This window comes from Crassostrea angulata, chromosome 4 (genome assembly GCF_025612915.1).
Source record: "Crassostrea angulata isolate pt1a10 chromosome 4, ASM2561291v2, whole genome shotgun sequence".
NCBI classification, from domain to species: Eukaryota; Metazoa; Mollusca; class Bivalvia; order Ostreida; family Ostreidae; genus Magallana; species Magallana angulata.
Genome location: NC_069114.1, coordinates 31,958,537 through 31,976,053, shown reverse-complemented (window position 1 = coordinate 31,976,053; position 17,517 = coordinate 31,958,537). Strand labels below are relative to the sequence as shown.

General features: G+C 37.0%; 2 protein-coding genes across 7 annotated transcripts in view; one reads left to right on the top strand and one right to left on the bottom strand.

Annotated features, from left to right (window-relative positions):
• Window positions 1-256: 256 nt before the first annotated feature.
• On the bottom strand, window positions 257-15,684 carry LOC128180357 (microfibril-associated glycoprotein 4-like). Its single transcript, XM_052848405.1, has 9 exons — window positions 15,547-15,684; window positions 15,214-15,271; window positions 14,975-15,060; window positions 3,516-3,931; window positions 2,664-2,807; window positions 2,226-2,371; window positions 1,182-1,278; window positions 654-818; window positions 257-547 (listed from the first exon to the last, which is right to left on the bottom strand). The coding sequence occupies exons 4-9, from the start codon at window positions 3,604-3,606 to the stop codon at window positions 300-302; spliced, it is 891 nt and encodes a 296-aa protein (XP_052704365.1). The 5' UTR covers window positions 3,607-3,931; window positions 14,975-15,060; window positions 15,214-15,271; window positions 15,547-15,684; the 3' UTR covers window positions 257-299.
• LOC128180355 (uncharacterized) overlaps window positions 6,196-17,517 on the top strand; it is a 53,548-nt gene continuing 42,226 nt past the window's right edge. For 2 of the 6 annotated variants that reach the window (XM_052848396.1, XM_052848395.1), the window contains exons 1-3: window positions 6,196-8,713; window positions 8,837-10,144; window positions 10,338-17,410. In XM_052848396.1, coding sequence (XP_052704356.1) covers window positions 6,862-8,713; window positions 8,837-10,144; window positions 10,338-17,410 — 10,233 coding nt within the window. In that variant the 5' untranslated portion in view covers window positions 6,196-6,861. The remainder of the gene's footprint in view (window positions 8,714-8,836; window positions 10,145-10,337; window positions 17,411-17,517) is intronic. The other 4 variants (XM_052848402.1, XM_052848397.1, XM_052848401.1 and 1 more) reach the window with 2 other exon arrangements.

The following is a 17,517-nucleotide window of genomic DNA, read 5'->3' as shown; positions in this document are numbered from 1 at the left end:
AGACCAAATATATCCATTACACCAAAACTTGAAACCAAAAGACAGATCTGAGATCATAGATATCATTTTCACATGGCTGCAATTCATACGTATAACTTCCTTTTCCCTTTTAAGTGGCTCTTGAATCTGCATGGATGCAGTGATTGTCTAATGAAGGAGAAGCAAACCAGTGGCATGTTATTGATAGAAACATTCAGCTTACATTAATTGAGAACTACTTTGGTATGCAACAATATTGTATTTAAAAAGACAAAAATTCAAGGATGCAGCTTTTAATTTAATAAATAGCATTCACAACTTTAAATTTTGGATCTGATCATCATTGATGCTTGCTTTAAAGCACGGTATTCTTTTCCGAATGTTTTCCAATTTATACTAAGTGTAGTGATTTTAGCCGATTTTAGATAAGGTCCATTAAGATTAGAATAGACGCATGCATTATACCACCATGCTCCTTGACGTTCCACGCTACATTGTTTACCCCATGTGTCATTGTCTTGGTCTCTTGTAGAAAACTTCATACCGTTATGATATGCGAGACTATCACCTGGAATATATTTCTTATATTTAAATTTTGATATATAGTTTGCCTTTTTGAACTAAAATTGCAATATGAAACTCAGATTAAACTGATATCTATTGTATATGCTTACCCGCCGTTCCGCTGTATCCCCCGACAGATAACTTGTATTTTTCAGACTCACTTCCCACAGTAAACCTGGAATATTTGGCGTATGCCTTTTCACCCGAAAACTTTTGTAGGTCAACTCGTAACTCTTGCTTAGTTTTTGATGTGAGCAAGTGAATATCTTCATTTCCTAGAAAATATAAAAGTTTCATGGGCCATCTCGCTCAATTGGACAACAATGTCCAGAATTGACTAAAAAGTTTTCATGAAATCATCATAGTTCATAACGGATTGCTGTTTGTAGCTACTATTCAGCCTTGACAAAATGTTATGAATATAGTATATTTTAAAGTAATTGTGTACACAAAAGCTGTTTTATATTATGAACCAGTTGTTGTAACTTACTAACATGAAAGGGGCGGGGTATTTAATCCCTATGACATTTTCGCTAGACTTAACATCTTGTGCAAATACAAGTGCTCTTCAAAATCAAATTTAAATTATAAGAAGAATCTCAATAATCATAAAAAAAAATTTTATCACATGTTCTCACCTAGCCAATATTCTCCTTGTGGTTTTCCAAATCCGTCCTTGTAGGTCTGCCAAGATCGATAAAAATTCACAGAACCATCCATTCGTCTTTGAATTACCTGCAAGACAACGCACGATACTAATAAATAAAATTGTACATTGGAATATTATAGTACAATTACAATTCTCACATCAGAAGATTAGCTCTGGAAGACTTTTAAAAGTGGTTTAATGCATTATCAATGTTTGATGTATCAAAAATAGCAATTGCCCAATATAAAAGCAGCATGATATAAAATAACCAATAAACGAGTTGTACCGATGTTTTGTTGGTTGTTCAAGTGTGAATGAGGATGATAGCAAAAATAAACGACCTTAAGGAGGCTGGATGGTTAGCAAATAAACCATCAGATCTACTTAAAGTTTTTTATAAGATATGATTTGCGAAGCTATTAACAATTTTTAAGTGAAGAAAAGTTCCATATATCTTAACATTTTAATTTTGGTATTTTCCAATATCTTTATATAATTCAATTCTGGTTGTAACGCGCTTTCTGATTGGCTAAAAAATTATTTTATATGGTATAAAGAATGTTGCCTACGTCATAGTAAGACTAACGTCAAACACGTTTCAATACGCCCGACGTTACGTTTGAATTTTGCGTCATTTTAAAGGTCAAATGACCCTTTTTTATCTACAATGAAGAGTAAAAAAAATTAAATTATAAGCAATGAATTCAATATTTATTAGTTTTATACGATATAAAATGATTTGAAACTGTTAACACTTTTTTATAAACCGCTTCGCGGTTTATAAAGCGTAAACTGCCCCAAACCATTTTATATCGTATTAAACAAATAAATATTGAATTCATTCCTTAAATAGAGCTCTTCTTTTAAAGGAGATCAATAAGTATTAAAATGGGCACGACCATTGAGACCACAACGATGGTCTGTTGGAGTAATTTCAGAGAACCAGTAAGTTTTAGAAAGTTAACTTAATGTGTCAGGTATGGAAACATCGCAGAAATATTGAAGTAAATGAGAGAAACCAGTAAAGACTCACAGTCCACCCTCCACCGTCCGTGGTCATGTCACAGTACACCAACTTCTTGGTCTTCATATCCGGGTATATCGTGTACACACCGTCTCTTCCTTTTGTGTTGGGTATTGTTTTTAGAATGGATGCACAGTCTCTTTGCTTTTGTAGCCCTGTAATTTTAGAGAGAAATTCATCATTTATATACACAGTTTATATGCAAGTATATTTGACAATTGCTACACGCCGCTTTAAATTGATAATATACGTCCAATAATATTCCTCAAATAGTAAATCTATATATCTTATTGAATTCCTACTTCAGAAATGAAAAAAATAAAGGAGTGTGGCAAATGAGCTTAGGTGAAAGAAGTATTTGGAAAATATATTATAGCAAGGATATTTAAAGAATTTACACTGAGTAATTTATGGAACATGTACCAAAGTATAGATAAGTGTACTGACTGAGAAACTTGTTGAGGTGTTTCCCGGTCAGTCTGTAGTGAGAGGTTAGGGACACATCCACAGTAACGGGGGAATCCACTTTGAGGGACGTGTTTAGGTGTTTCCAGTCCCATGGGGTCAACTCAAGCAGAGATTCCACGTTGCCTGAAGGAGAGAAAAGTTGATCATATCAGATGTTATAAACAGTGAAGAAATAATTAAAGATAAATGGATTAAAATCTCTTCAAAAAATCCAAAATCAATTGTCTTGTTACAGCAGCAAATAAGTATCGTTATATGCGTATAATTATTTGTTGGTATAATTTCTGTGTCCTGCGAGTATCATAAATTGACATGACAGTCGTTAAAACGAGTTTATCATTTGATTTGCATGTAAAATGATTTTTGTTATTGAAAATTCCAAAGCGCTATGGGATCAGAACATTACTGTCTGTCCATGGAATATATAGGGCTACCAAATCTGTCTGACAGCTAAGCAAATTCCAACGTCGATTATTTCTGAACAGTAACAAACTTAGAACCTGTTAGTAATGAACACGTGTAACGCGGCCCATCATTTTCTTTCAATATTTTTTTAATATTTATATTTTCCAGTGTCTTGTCTATAATAACGCTACAAATCAATTTTGTAATAAATAGTGAAATTCATTTCATCAATGACTATTTTAATATTCAATCATACAATTGCTGAAAATTATATAAGAAAAAGGGAATCATTCTTTAAATATAAAGAGGTAATTGATCATCTACAGTCGGGCGTGATCAAATCTATCATAAAGCCCTTTGGGCTTTATAGGATTTGATCACCCAATAATACTCAAAAAATGATTTCTTGTTCCTTACGCTGCTTACCTTTGACCTTAAGATGAGGTTCAATAGACTCAACGACAACAAAACAGGTCCATACACAAAGTACACTGTAAAATCCTCCGTACAGAACCATAGTGTTCACGTTGTTTACTACGATTGCTGTCTAGGAGAAGTTTTGAATATATATATATGTATTTTGTAGATCATTAAAATAAAATATGATATGCGTTTCGTGAGAAGGGAAATGTGTAGGTTCTATTGCAGGTAATTACGGACGATGACAAACCCCGGCATGCACAAATTCCTTGCATGAGTTATCTTCCCCGAGTCATCGGCTGTCTGTGTACCATAGATATTGAAATGGAAATATCTGTTTATCTACATAACTTGATTTTAGAGACTCCTGATGTTGCGGTTCCCGCCATTTTGTCCGTGAGTGTCACTTTACATGCTGATGACTAAATATTAAAAACATAAGAAATGAAAATATTGCTCATAAATATCATAAAACAATACATGAAGCATGATTATCTTTACGTCACGAAAAATTTAGAATTTAATAACAACAAAATCAGGAAATATGCTTTTTACTGCTCTTGAATATCTGAATAAATAGAATTAGGCCTTATTAATTTTGATGAAAGAAAACTCCGTTAAGAAGCGTTTACACAACACAGTGGACATTAACTGGGGATTTCTGTTTTTGCTCTAGAGATCTACAGTTTACAAACACCATCATACGTTGTATAGATTGAATATCTGTGAATGTGCATACAATATTATCTAACGGAAGGATTATTGCATTATCCAACTCAATATGATTAAATTTTATATCTCCAATGATGGGTAAGTGATTTTTATTTTAGAATCCCGTTATTAAAATAAAGTAGAAAAACGTTTTTCAAATAGAACCAATGTTTCCTTTCTAATGTTCTTATTTCACATCAGAAATATTGTGAGATCTAATAGACTGCTATAGGGAATTTGGTTCCAATTGCAGTACGAATTTCGCCGGATCAGCTTGAGCTTAATTATTTACCAATCAAGCCCATACATGCACCGAAATAAATTACTAAGTTTTTAATTTAGATAACTATTGGTTACCTACAATGTACTTCAGTCGACTATTGTCTTAAGGTTATAATTTATGAAATTCTGCACAATCTTTGTATTTCATGGTGGCATCATTATGTCACTTTTTGTCAATTTATAGCTGATAATTTTTCATGTGAAGGGACTATATATACTAGTAATCGATCAACGTCATGTATTGTTCGGAATCATTTCAATCAAAAATACACAGTGGATATTCAAAAGAAAAAAAAATATGGGGGAATGGGAATGGAGAAGTTTTATAATTAAAATGACTTGAAAATTCTAAATCAATATCCGATCATTACAATTATCTTTTATTTTTTTGCTATTAGGATACATCATCAAGTGAACACCTGGCTTTCGGCTCTTTCAATACTTTGATCAACTATGATACAGAGACAGGACTTTATTTATTTAGCAGCATGTCTGTCGACCCCGATCTAAAATTTTGACGGACAATTCTTTTTTTCTGATCGGAGGGCTACAGTTTTGCAGCTATTATTTATTAACCTCGTAATTTATCATTCTTCTCTTATTACCTATTCCCCCGGACCAAAAAATGGGGGGGGGGGGGGTTATACGGTATACGGTATATTGGTCAGCCTTTAATGCGGTATACTTGTATTTATCAACTTCATAGCAAGTTGATATTGTATCCCTTTATTAAATCAATATCTTAGTACCTCAGAAAATTGTTGCACACAACAAATCTTTAGCTAATGCATGTACAGTTAACATCTTAATTGTGAATACTGAGTAAATGTACATAAACATGTGTTTGTAAGATTTTTATCATGTGAGAGAGAGAGAGAGAGAGAGAGAGAGAGAGAGAGAGAGTATGCACCTCTCAGGAATAAAGCTATAATACGCTACAAGCTATTTATAGAAAAAATCAATGAGGTAAATTCCCCCCGACATCAAAAGGTTACCGACTCAGGTCAATCCCGCACTGCGCATCCTCTGTTTACATCACCGATATATTCAAATTACTGGCGGATAATGTACGTGCTGTATGTTTCCTGCACCAGCTGATATCTATTCTGCTGTCTTATGTATAATGATGGCTCTACAGGTATGACCATTTATATTTTTTTGTTTCTTTACGTTTTTTTCTTTGTGTTGTAACATTAGCAGGTGCGTGATGAGTCATAATTAGATACAACAACATGTTGCGGGGTCTTTTCTTTTATATATCTGTTTTTAAAAAACTATTTTATTTTAAAAGCTTTTTGTATCTAAATGGGTTCTAGAAACATGATATATTAATATAAGATTGTGTTATATCGCATCGTAATGGAAGAGGTCTTCCGATAGAGAATTGATAAAGAAACTTGTCTTTTTTATTATTACTCAAGCTTTGTTGGTTTTCATTTATTTATTCATTTATTTATTTAATTCTGACTTTATGTTGATAAATATCGAGGTATAAATGCATAAATGACTAATAAACATTTTTAAATATAATCAAATTTTTAAATGAATCGATAAGGAAGCACTTTGAAAAAAAAACCCAACCCAGATCAATAGTTCATCGCGAATATTTAGAGTTATCTTTCTTGACATGCGGTAAAACTCATACTGAGAAAAAATTGTTGTCGGAGAAACAGTCCTTCTATTTAACTTTCACTGAAAAATACCCCCACGAAGGGAATACTAGTAAACATCGATCACAGGTAATATATAAATTGGCGATGTCTTAAGTTACGTAATGATCTCCTATCTACGTGTGTACCTATATATATATCGACAGTAACCATCAGTTGACCCTTGACGCTTCATATATTAACGTGTAGTTCTACCCCAAGTAGCATATAAATCAGTCACCAGGGAACCAGAAAGAATCGTATTGATCAAAGGCCCGCAAGACAGGAATTATCTATAATTAAATAGGAGAAACATTACACCCCATAGTCTGAAGCTATCACCGACACAAATCGATTTTTCTCAAATATTTCATCAATATAAACGAGAATTATTTTTTGTTCTGAAACAAAGCCCAATTTCCTCTTCACAACGCACAATATTCTATTGAACCCGAAGCAGTTTTGCAGATGAAAGAAGCGATAAAAAATATTACGTAACTGCCAAGCAGTACCGTAATGAGACACAGATCCATCTAAAATCAGAAATATCTTAGGAACAATTAAGTGCTTATTCTACGTTAAAATAGGCTGTCAAATTCAATTTTGGGCCTCTCAATTATCCCTCTAAATAAGTTAATGCAATAGTTATCCATTATAACAAGGGTTGTATTTTCCATTTAATGCAGTGCACATGTATTGAACAGTGAATCATGTCTGAACAGAAGGTCGATAGAATCACTAAGTCATCACAACAGGGTTTTCCCGCTACTTCAACATCGCCATCATCCAGGGCTGTTCTAACAGACTATACCAACAGAAACATACTACAATTCAAACCAGACAAAACGGCCGTAAAACAAAACGAACTTCGCAATGATGAGTGGAAAGGTGTAATCAACATCAAAGATCTAGTAGAGTTACGACCAACACACTCCCTCCCTCGTCCGGGCCCGTCGCCGGGAATTGATAAGGACTTACGACCTTCCCAGACCTCGGCAGACGATAATTTGTACATTCTTGGGCTTCTCTCTGGAGACAGTGATGCTACACTGAAGTCAAGTTTTGAAGGATATCTGTGTAAAGAAAGGAGTGCTGTTGAGACTGAAATACCGGCAAGGAAATTGCCATGGAGAGATGACGTAGGGTTCGATGAAAAGGAAAACGCGTATCGTAGACAGGTAAATGACAGGGAAACGAACAAAACATTCATCCGGGACAGCGACCTAAAAGTGCCACTTCAGCACTCTTACAGTCAACCTAAGAATCACAGAGTTCTGTCTGTGAATGCTCTAGGAACTGAAACATTGACAACAAAAGACAGTCAGAATTCATCAAAAGGCAGATCTTATAAACTACGGGAGCAGAGGACCGAAAGAATTCTGATCTCCAATCCAGTCACTTCTCTGAAGACCCAACCCTTTCAGGCTCCAACTGATTCTGCATGTCTGAGTAAAACAGATTTCAAGATATCGCGTAATTCAATTAATACGGATTCTGATACACTTCAGCGATATTCGTACTCTTACTTTCGCGCTAAGAACCGAACAGACGGTTGTAAACTGGGATCAATTCATGTCAATGCAACTAACAGAAGAAGGGAAAACGACCCTGAAATAAAGCATGCACTTTTATATGCAAACAGCCCAGGACGAAGATGTGGAAGTAATTCACCCAGCAATTGCAAAATACTGAGGTCTAAAAATAGTCATCGATACAGTGAAAGTTTTACAAAAGGATCACTGTTGAAACATCAACATACACACAACATTGTTAATTGTGACAGAGTTCGTGTCAGTTATAACAGAAATAAGACAAAAGTAATTACATCAGAATGCCAAGGAAAAGTGTACGCTGGGGGAATGAAAAATGTAAATCTGACACACTCATTAGATATGAATGGTGAATTAGTAAAAACTGGAATAACAGAGAAAATAGAGTCGAGGAAGTTCGGAGCCTCTCAGAAAACGCGTGGGACAATTAAAAATAGGACTGATGGAGTCTCCGCTGTTTTGAATAGCAACCCAAGGAAACATCGTGTCAAATACGGCAAGCTGCAGTCCGCCAGCACCGTATCGACGACAGAAAAAGGAAGCCGCATTGATAATCAGCACAAACGTTTACCTGAATTACCTACTTCACCTGAGAAGAAACCGGACGGCATTTTAAACGGCGGAGATAAAACAAGCCCCACTCAGGAAGGACAATTCACGGAGGGTGACGAGCAAGGCCAGACGAGACAGAGTGACCGTAAGGACAGCGTCCAGTGTCCGACCGCACGCCCACGTGTACATAATCAGGGTCATCAGAATCAAAACCGCAGGAGTTGTTCCGAACACCGGGTTGGGTCATACATCTATTGGGGGAGTGATGCCGGTGTAGGCCCAAACATTGGCGATTATGATTATCATAATGATGGCAAATTATCGAGATATGTTGATGGAATAATTAATAGTGTCGGACTCTCAACGCAGATTTATGAGAATTCATTAAGCCCAGATGGAGAGAGTAAATTGAAAATTGCAGGCGAGACGTGTAAAGATAATGATATTCATGGGCCCCAAGGTAAGTTCTATATATTATTATTATTATTTATGGACAAAAATAATCCTTGTTGTGTGTCGATTCAAGCGTGCGTGTATGTATTTTTTTTTAAAACATCGATATTAATCTGTGCCTTTGTTTTAGACCACGCTTCGAATGACTTGGACACAAGTCCAAGCAGAAATCCTGACATAAACAATAAGAAGGATCAAATTCTTTTGTGTCAAGCTGATAATAAAATAAAAGGTGCACAGCATTTTAAGGAAAACACAACACCGACTGCAAATGAAACCCTGTGTCATGGGGATTTAAAGGGACAGCCATCAGGAAATTACACGACCAAGAGGGATCAAGGTGTATTAATCAGAGAACAAGACAATACACTGGATGGATTACCAGTGATAAGTGAAATTCGCGGAGGGAACGGGCCTAAGGAACCGCCGAGATTCCGTTGTGGAATGAACAAACAACTTGCACAAACTGGAAAGACACCAAAGTCTTGTAAGGTTGGCAGTGAGGGACCATCTGTTGGGGAGCACGCCCCGACAAAAGTGTTCACGGATAACTCACAGAGCAAAGGCACTGTAAATACAAAAACGATCTCAGACCGGAATAAAACACAGAGGCGGAAATCTGTTGTTCTTATTCAGGAAGAAAACATTAAAGAGTTATATTCCAACACGAAAGAAAACAAATCTGAAAGGAGATCGACAGGCAACTTCACATGTTCGAACGCTCAAAATCGCTCTAAAAACTTGAATCATGTTACGTTACATGCAAAAACGTCTATCTCAAAGGGGGCTCAAGCGATCGATCAGAAAAAGAGAGAACTAAGCCGGACACCGACAGATCTGGCAAAAAACACCGCTACCGCAGGTAAGAGCAAACTCTCATCTACGTGTAAACGTCCAGGGTGCAAGCATTCGACATTGATAGGTTACAAACCAGGGAAAAAGTGCTCCCCGGTTGCCAAACATTCCCAAAGTTATCAGGAAACCGAAAACTTGTTAACTTTCTCTGAACCTGCTAACGAGTGTGGGACAGTAGTACGTAACACTGCATCACCTACTGAGAGTATATCTACTATTAGCATAACGGAAAACGCTTCCAAGGAACCGGAGAGAGTTGGTGATAATACCTGCTGTGATACGATCACTGATGCACACTGCAATGCCGAAGAAGATTCCCGCAGACAACAGGAGTCGTCTGCAGACAATATAAATTCGGATGCATGTTTACTCCAAAATGAAAAATATAGAAGAGATTTGAGTGAAATAAATGTCAGGATTAACAATGGAGAGCCGATTTCTGTACCTGCCGTGGATATTAATGGGTTTACTTTACAAAGTTCGCCAAATGAGGAAATTAAACAGTCTGGCAGTACATTAGTGGAGGTGACAAACGAATTCGAAGGAGCTGAAAATGAATGCAACGGCAGTCTCTACCCAAACGGTAAGTGCGTTTTCTAACTCAATCGTTTAATTACTGATACAAATGATAATGAATATTCATTAAATAAGATAATAGTGAACAAGATCATAAATATTCAAACTTTATAAACAAAATGCAACAATGAACAAAAGAGCTAAATGTGATAAGAATCTACAAACCACAAATGAAAATTCTATTCGTTTGGTCATTACAGATAACCGCAAAGGCATTATGGATCCCCAAACAAATAATGAGATGGAGATTGGATGCGATAGTGTCTCAAACGATAACAACAAAGGTCATGGAAGGGGAGCTGATCAGACCAGCAATGTGCCCGATCATTCACAATTACACGCATCAAAGGATGGCTACAAGACAGGTACTTTGGAGTGTGTATCTAAACAGAGCAATGTACAGCTACGACAGGCATCTATATCAACAATAGATAGTAAGAATAAACATTTGGATGCGCAACAAAGACAGCATAGCACCCTCAAAGACGAATCACTTGATAATGAAGCAAAGGGCAGAGAAACAAAGGATGAAAAAGCCATTAACTTGAAACCAGGTAAGGCAAACACAACTAGCCTTATCATCAAAGATACAGGTATACAGCTAGGAGATGGCGAGGGATCAATGACAGATTTAAGCATCTCAAGCTGTAGACAGAAAACCAACAACCAGTCTGCCAATAGTAAACTTGTAAACAGACAATTAAAAGCTTCTGTATCAGGTGTCCCAGTACCAAAACATAGCAGCAGACTGCCCAAAACACAGACCTTTTCAGGTCAGTCAAAGAGTCACAGCAAACCAACGCGTGTTTTATCACCTACCGGGAACTGTGTTCCTTCAACTTCAAAACAAAGTGAAACAAGTAACTCGTCAAGATCATCAATGGAGAGGTCAATGGAAATGAGCCCAGAAGATTCTACCAAATCAGATGACAGCCAAACACCTAAAAGTCCCAAATTACGTATACATCAGACCAAAACATCACGACAGCGAGCTAAGAATGCAACCAAAAATAGCCCAACAGAAACAAAACATTTGGTTAACATAGAATCAAATATTGTGGAAAATAAAAAGAAATCGCCAACAGTGACAAAAAGAGACATAATTAAGCCCAAGGAGACTTTGAGAGCTAGTTCTCAGAGCCCTCGTCTTGCCGATACCCGGAAAATAAAAGCAGCATCTGTCAGTCCGGTTGTTTCAAAGCGAACTACTACAAGGACACAACCTAGTCCTAACATGTCTAGAAAGTCACTATTGAGTCTTCACTTGCCATTGCAGAAATCGGCGAAAGGAGTTTGTAGTAGGTCATCAAGTGCAAGTCGATCAAGCAAAGAGTCCACTCCAGATAATTCTATACACTTGTGTTCAAAGTCTCCATCGACTTCAAGGGCTACTCTACAACAGAAGAGTCAAAAAGAGGCGGCCAAAAGGCCAGTTGTTACGTCAACGACAAGTGATAAAACGCATTCATCTCTACCCATAAAATCATCGGCACGAACAGGTGGCGTTACGGTCAGAAATACAAAAACTCAAGATAAAACTGGACAAAACAGAACTTTAACGTGTTCTGTCGGTGTCAAAACACAGAGAAACGCTATTCCAATACGAAAAAATCAGATAAGTTCAGTGATAAAAAGTCCAAAGGAAAGTCCGAATTTGACGCGAAAAAATGATAAAACACAAAGTGGATTGGCTAATAAATCTAATGAGAGCAAACAAAACAGTAGTGTACAACACTCAATCAGTACAAAAGAAAGCTGTGAAAATGATAAAACGAAACACGAGTCCGGTCAACAAATGAAATACGTGCTTAAAAGTAAGAAAAATCACTCTCTGGTTGAATCCGGTGGTCATATCAACAAACAGGAATCATTTTCATTGCCAAGGAAATCTGAAATTTCAATTGATAAAACCAAAAACACAACTTCAGTCAAACGTATAACAACTGTTGAAAGTCCCTCGACCAAAAGAAAAATTGAATCAAAACCAAGCACAGAACATGACAAAAATAAAGGCATACCGAAAGCAAAGTCATGTCAAACAACAACCGTTAAGTCAATGTTGCCAAAATCACACAAAGTTCAAACAAAAATTGACTCTAAACATGATAAAACGGAAAAGGAAGTTAGCAGTTTGTCGTGTTCAAAAGAAAAATCGATTTCAAGCATAGACATTCTCGGCATAGATAGCAAAAGTCTGAAATCTGAGAAAACTACTGCGAATGCAAAACCTGCAGTTACTGTAAAAAATGCATCTATGAAAAGCCCCACCTTAAAAACACGAACTTTGTCACAAACTTCCATTCCAAAGACAATGCTACCGAAATCCAGCAGACCGGCACAGAAAGCAAGTACACTTACAAAATCAAAAGCGGATGCCAGGTCTTCTATTCCCACTCCTCGTTCATCCACCCCTATTCAAGTTACCTCTGCAAAAATTCCAAAGAAAACATTATCGAAAAGCAAAACATCTTTAAAACAAAATATAAATCCAGACATCGGTACACTGATAAAAAACGATAACATGCAAACCGGGGGTAATACTTTGAGCAAAACTGATAAAAACAAATCTATAAAAAGGGAAAAAATTAACAAGGAGGCCAATGCAACAACTTCATATCTATCAAGTAAATCACAGAGCATAAAAGAATACGAGGGAACATCAGATGAAAACAGGTGCACTAAACCAATGGAAGAGGACGGTTATAATGAATTTAAAAGCGCGATTTCATCAAACACTGATTCCCAGGAATACACAACCGTCAGCAGTCAAATTTCAAGCGACGTAATCGAAGAAAAAAAGAAATGTGAGGAAACTGTGTCCATTAATTCATCAAGTACTGTAGAAAGCAGTTTTGGACAAAAAATCAATGAAGCTAATAAGACTCGAAACGTTTCGACGTCCAGTGAAGAATACTGGTCCGCGAGTGACGATGAAAATTTGGATAATGTATCATCTTGCAATAATACACATTCCTATAAAAACCAATGTTTTGAACAGTCACAGAGTTCTAATCAAGATGTGCATCTTGGAATTATATTAGAAAACACTCAGGAGAAATCAAGCGAGGCAAAGCTCAAAGACGGTGAAAAAAATGAATTCAAAAGGGATCGTGGAAACTCATTGTCTGTATTAGGGCCACATGGTTATATCATAGGCACAGAACCGACCACCGTACACAGTAATCAAGAAATGGCAATGCGATTACCTGCAATGAAGCAATTAAGGGAAAGTCAACAATGCAATTACCATGTGCAAGTTGCAGACGACCGTGAAACTAACCTTAAAATTAACAGCAAATCGGACGACAACGGCAAAGCAGTTACAAAAACAATACTCCCGCCTGAAAATGATGTACACAAAGATGCAACTGATTTAATACCTTTAAATATTACTCATCAACTTGTTCGTGAGGAGGATCGTGCAGTCTTGAATGTAAATAGTGAGCGACTGTGCAAAAAAGATAAGAACCAATATGTGCCTACAGATATTGAAACAAAATTGTCGGGGCTCACAAATTTAAGGGATTATTTTGATGAAAGAAATGATAACTCCAAGTTTCGAATAAATGAAGGCAGCAAGGGGGCTTCACAGCCAGTGCAACGTAAAAAGTCTTTTGGCAATCATCATTCAAAAAATACTATGGATAATCTATCCAACTTATCTTATGAAAACTGTGTTTCCACACAGCAAGCAGCCCAGGATGGTTTATATAGTTCAAGTAATGAAACATCAGATCAGAAGTTCAGTTCCGAAATTTCAACACTTCAGAGAGCATTGAATTCGACCGATGAAGTTAAAAACTCAGATACTTTCAGAAAAGTTGCAGAAAAATGTGTTGAAAGTGCACATGATTATGAACCCCACGTGGAGAAATTCAGTTTAAAATTTGATGCGAATAAAAACACTGATAAGTGCACACCGGGAGAAAAACTTTCTACAAGTGAACCGAATCCCACGAACGAAAAAACTTTGAATTTAAGCAATGGAACGGGGACGGGATTGGATTCACCGAGTTCAGACACATCAAATCAGGAGGAGTTTGAGTCTTTTGATTCTGACAGTGGAGACTCAATGATGGAAAATGGAAACTGTGATATTAAACTCCCCATGGATGACCAAACGACCACTGCGTATACTACCAGCAACATGGAAATACAGAAAGGACCCACCAGGCGAATCACGCGACAGCGGAGGATTATCACACGCAGTGAGCGATCCGTGCGATATGAGACTGTAACCGCAAAAATTTCGAGTCCTGAATATGTACAAGAAATTTCGGAAGCACGTGCATCTGAACTGCCTGTCAAAGCAAACGAAATCCTTCAATCAAGCAGCTGTGTTGTAACGTCGACTCGCGATCGCCAAGTTACTTCATATACGGTTACGGGCGAACTAAACGGGGATTTTATTAATGAGGAGAAAACTTATAGTGATGATCATATTATTAATAGTTCATTATATTTCCGTAACGGACAGGGCACAAGTCAGCACACAATATTAAAAGAGAAGGAAGGTGAAATTTCAGATTGCCCCAGTCACAAGTGTCAACAATCATCCAAAAGCCGGGAAGTTTTAATGCATAGTGCGACTGCATCAGAAACTGACACACAAAACGTTTTTGCTAGCTTTGTTCTGGAGGATAAAACCTGTCAATCGCCAAAATACACATCTAACCGACTTTCGGATGTCAACATAGTTCTGAAACTTCAGCCAGAGGACCAGGATAATTTTAATTCTCAGTGGGACCCTAACAATACGACAGGTCACGAGATTGAGCATGAAGTTAATGTTACATTAAATATCAATTCAGAGGATCAAAATAATGTGAGTACATACGTGACGAATTCCAGTTCCTGTGAATCTGCCAAATCCGAAGATATAAAACTGAGGGGTATATCCACGGGAGATAAGGGAAGCGATTACTGCAAAAGTGAATCAACTTCATTTGAGATAGCTGATGTCAACAAGTTTCATTATATTCAAAGTGGTATTAAGTCGCAAGATCAACAAGCTGTTACTGAGGATGCATTTAATGAAACCAGTTCAGGAGGATTATCAGATAATGGAAATCATACGGAAGGCGATGTTTCAATTCCTGATGTGATATGTGATATACCCCTGGATGAAACGGCTCTGCAATGTAAGAATGAAAGTTCTCTCAGACATACAGACAATCAAACGCAAATCAATGATGAAGAAACTTCCACTATACCTGCAATACTTCCCATAGGAAGTAAACCTGAACTGAGTACATTGTCTAATACTAATGACATTGATGTTTCGGAATGTAATCATGTAAGTGATAACACTAATACACATTCAACATCTGTAACAGATTTAGGAAATAGTACAATACTTGGAGGTATGTCAGAAGCTTATCCAACAGAAACAACAGATTGTGTACCTACCAATGCTATAAACAGCGACATTATTCAATCAGAGCCAGCAGACAGTGTGCAGGAATTGAAGACTTCTTCCACCTGCAAAGGAACCCGTGTGAAAAATGACATGCAAAGTTGTGCTGTTAAAAAGGAGCGTGATCGACAGGGGATTAGACGGTTTACAGCAACTGTTTGTCTTCAAGATGTCCAGGAAAGCCAAGCAGAAAACAGAAACAAATTCAGATCCAGGAGCAAAAGTCCAATAGGGCTGAAAAAGGAAGATGGTTTGGAGAGTAAACAAGGTGTATCTTGTGTTGGAATTAATCGAGTGTCAGAAATACGTAGAACTTTTCTGGGTAAAGCATCAAAAATCAACATTCCCGAGCCTAAGATTGAGCGAAGCAAGCCATTGTCTCCTTCCACTCAATTGACCTCCAAGAATTCGAAATGGGTTAATGCGTGTGGTAAATGGAAGAGGATTCCAATAGATGGTGATGGGAATCCACTCCAAGGTTACTTGACTCCAACCACATCTTTGGGTGTGTCATCCAGTACATTATCAGACATTAAAGAGGTACCTAATGAAAATAAAGTAAAGGCTGAGTCAACTCAAAATGCTGAAGAGCAGCAGTCTGTCCCATTTTCAGACAAGAGAGCAGTGTTTGAGATCCGGAAACCTAAACAGCCACCCAAAGTGTTACCAAAGCCATCAGAGGCCAAAAGAAGAGCAGTGGTTTCCTGTCTCAAGCAATGGAAGGGACGCATTGCTGACCGAAGAAGTCGAGAATTTGATGATAAAATTGATCTCACCAAAGATGATACTAAACAACCAATTGAAGAACAACCCAAAAATCAGAATGAAAATGTAAATGATACTACAACAAGTGAATTATTTTGCCATTTGGAAAGTAAAGAAGTTACTAAACCTGAATATGAAGAGAAAACAAATGTACAAAGTTCGTTAGACAAGTCAAGCGAAGAGATACAAAAAGGTAATGGGTCTGTTAATGAGGAAACATGCATAAGTATTTCAGCACCAGCAACCATTGACAGCTCTGAAGATGCTCAAAATGAACCTATAGCCAAAGAACACAAGCATACTGACCAACCTTATAATCAGATAAATGAGTTTAAGCCATCTGAAGAGAAGCAAAAATGCAAGGTTCAAAACAATTATAGTGAAATCCCCTTGATTGATGAAGAAATTGATGATGACCTGGCCAAAGAAGAAAAAGAAAACAAAGAAGTTAGTGAAAAGGAAAAACCAGATGTTAGTGAAACTGAGGAAGGTTCTTTCCTTCGCAGAGATATAGTTGGTCAAAAAAGAAAAGGTATGAATTTTTCTAGAGCTGCAGGTGTTTGGGACTCCATCATAGATAGTGAAAGATTACAACCCTCTGTGACTACTGGAAAAACAAATGAATTAGAGGACAGTGATGAAACCACACCAACTAACACACCAAAAACTCGCAAAGCTTTTACAGACCAAGAATACAGGCAGCCCTCTGAAGATGGACCACAAAGACCAAAGTATACACCTAGGCTAAAAGCAGTAAAGATAAAGCAGGAGATGTTTCCCCTTGAAGGAGCACATGAAGATGTCCAATCGGTGACTGATTCATTAAAGGAGTCCCTTAAAACTCTTAACAGTATGAAAGACATGCAGGAGAACATTGAGTTCCATTTCCATGATTCTGATGATGAAAATCATGACAATGATGAAGAAAGTCCAAATCTTGAATGTCATTTTGAAAACAAAATATTATATTCACCTTCTTTATTTGGGAATTACAAAAATTATCAGTTCCATAAGCACTCAAATGTTGGATTACAAAGACCCGGTGTTCCTGGGGAGAGCTCTGACCGACACCTATCGAGACAAAGTGAAGAGGTATGTCATTATATTCTTCATTAGCTATATCATTTATTTCCTTCCTTTGTTGTCCAATTGTCCCATCAATTACTGGTTCAGGCTATATTAATCCTTTAATGAAGAGT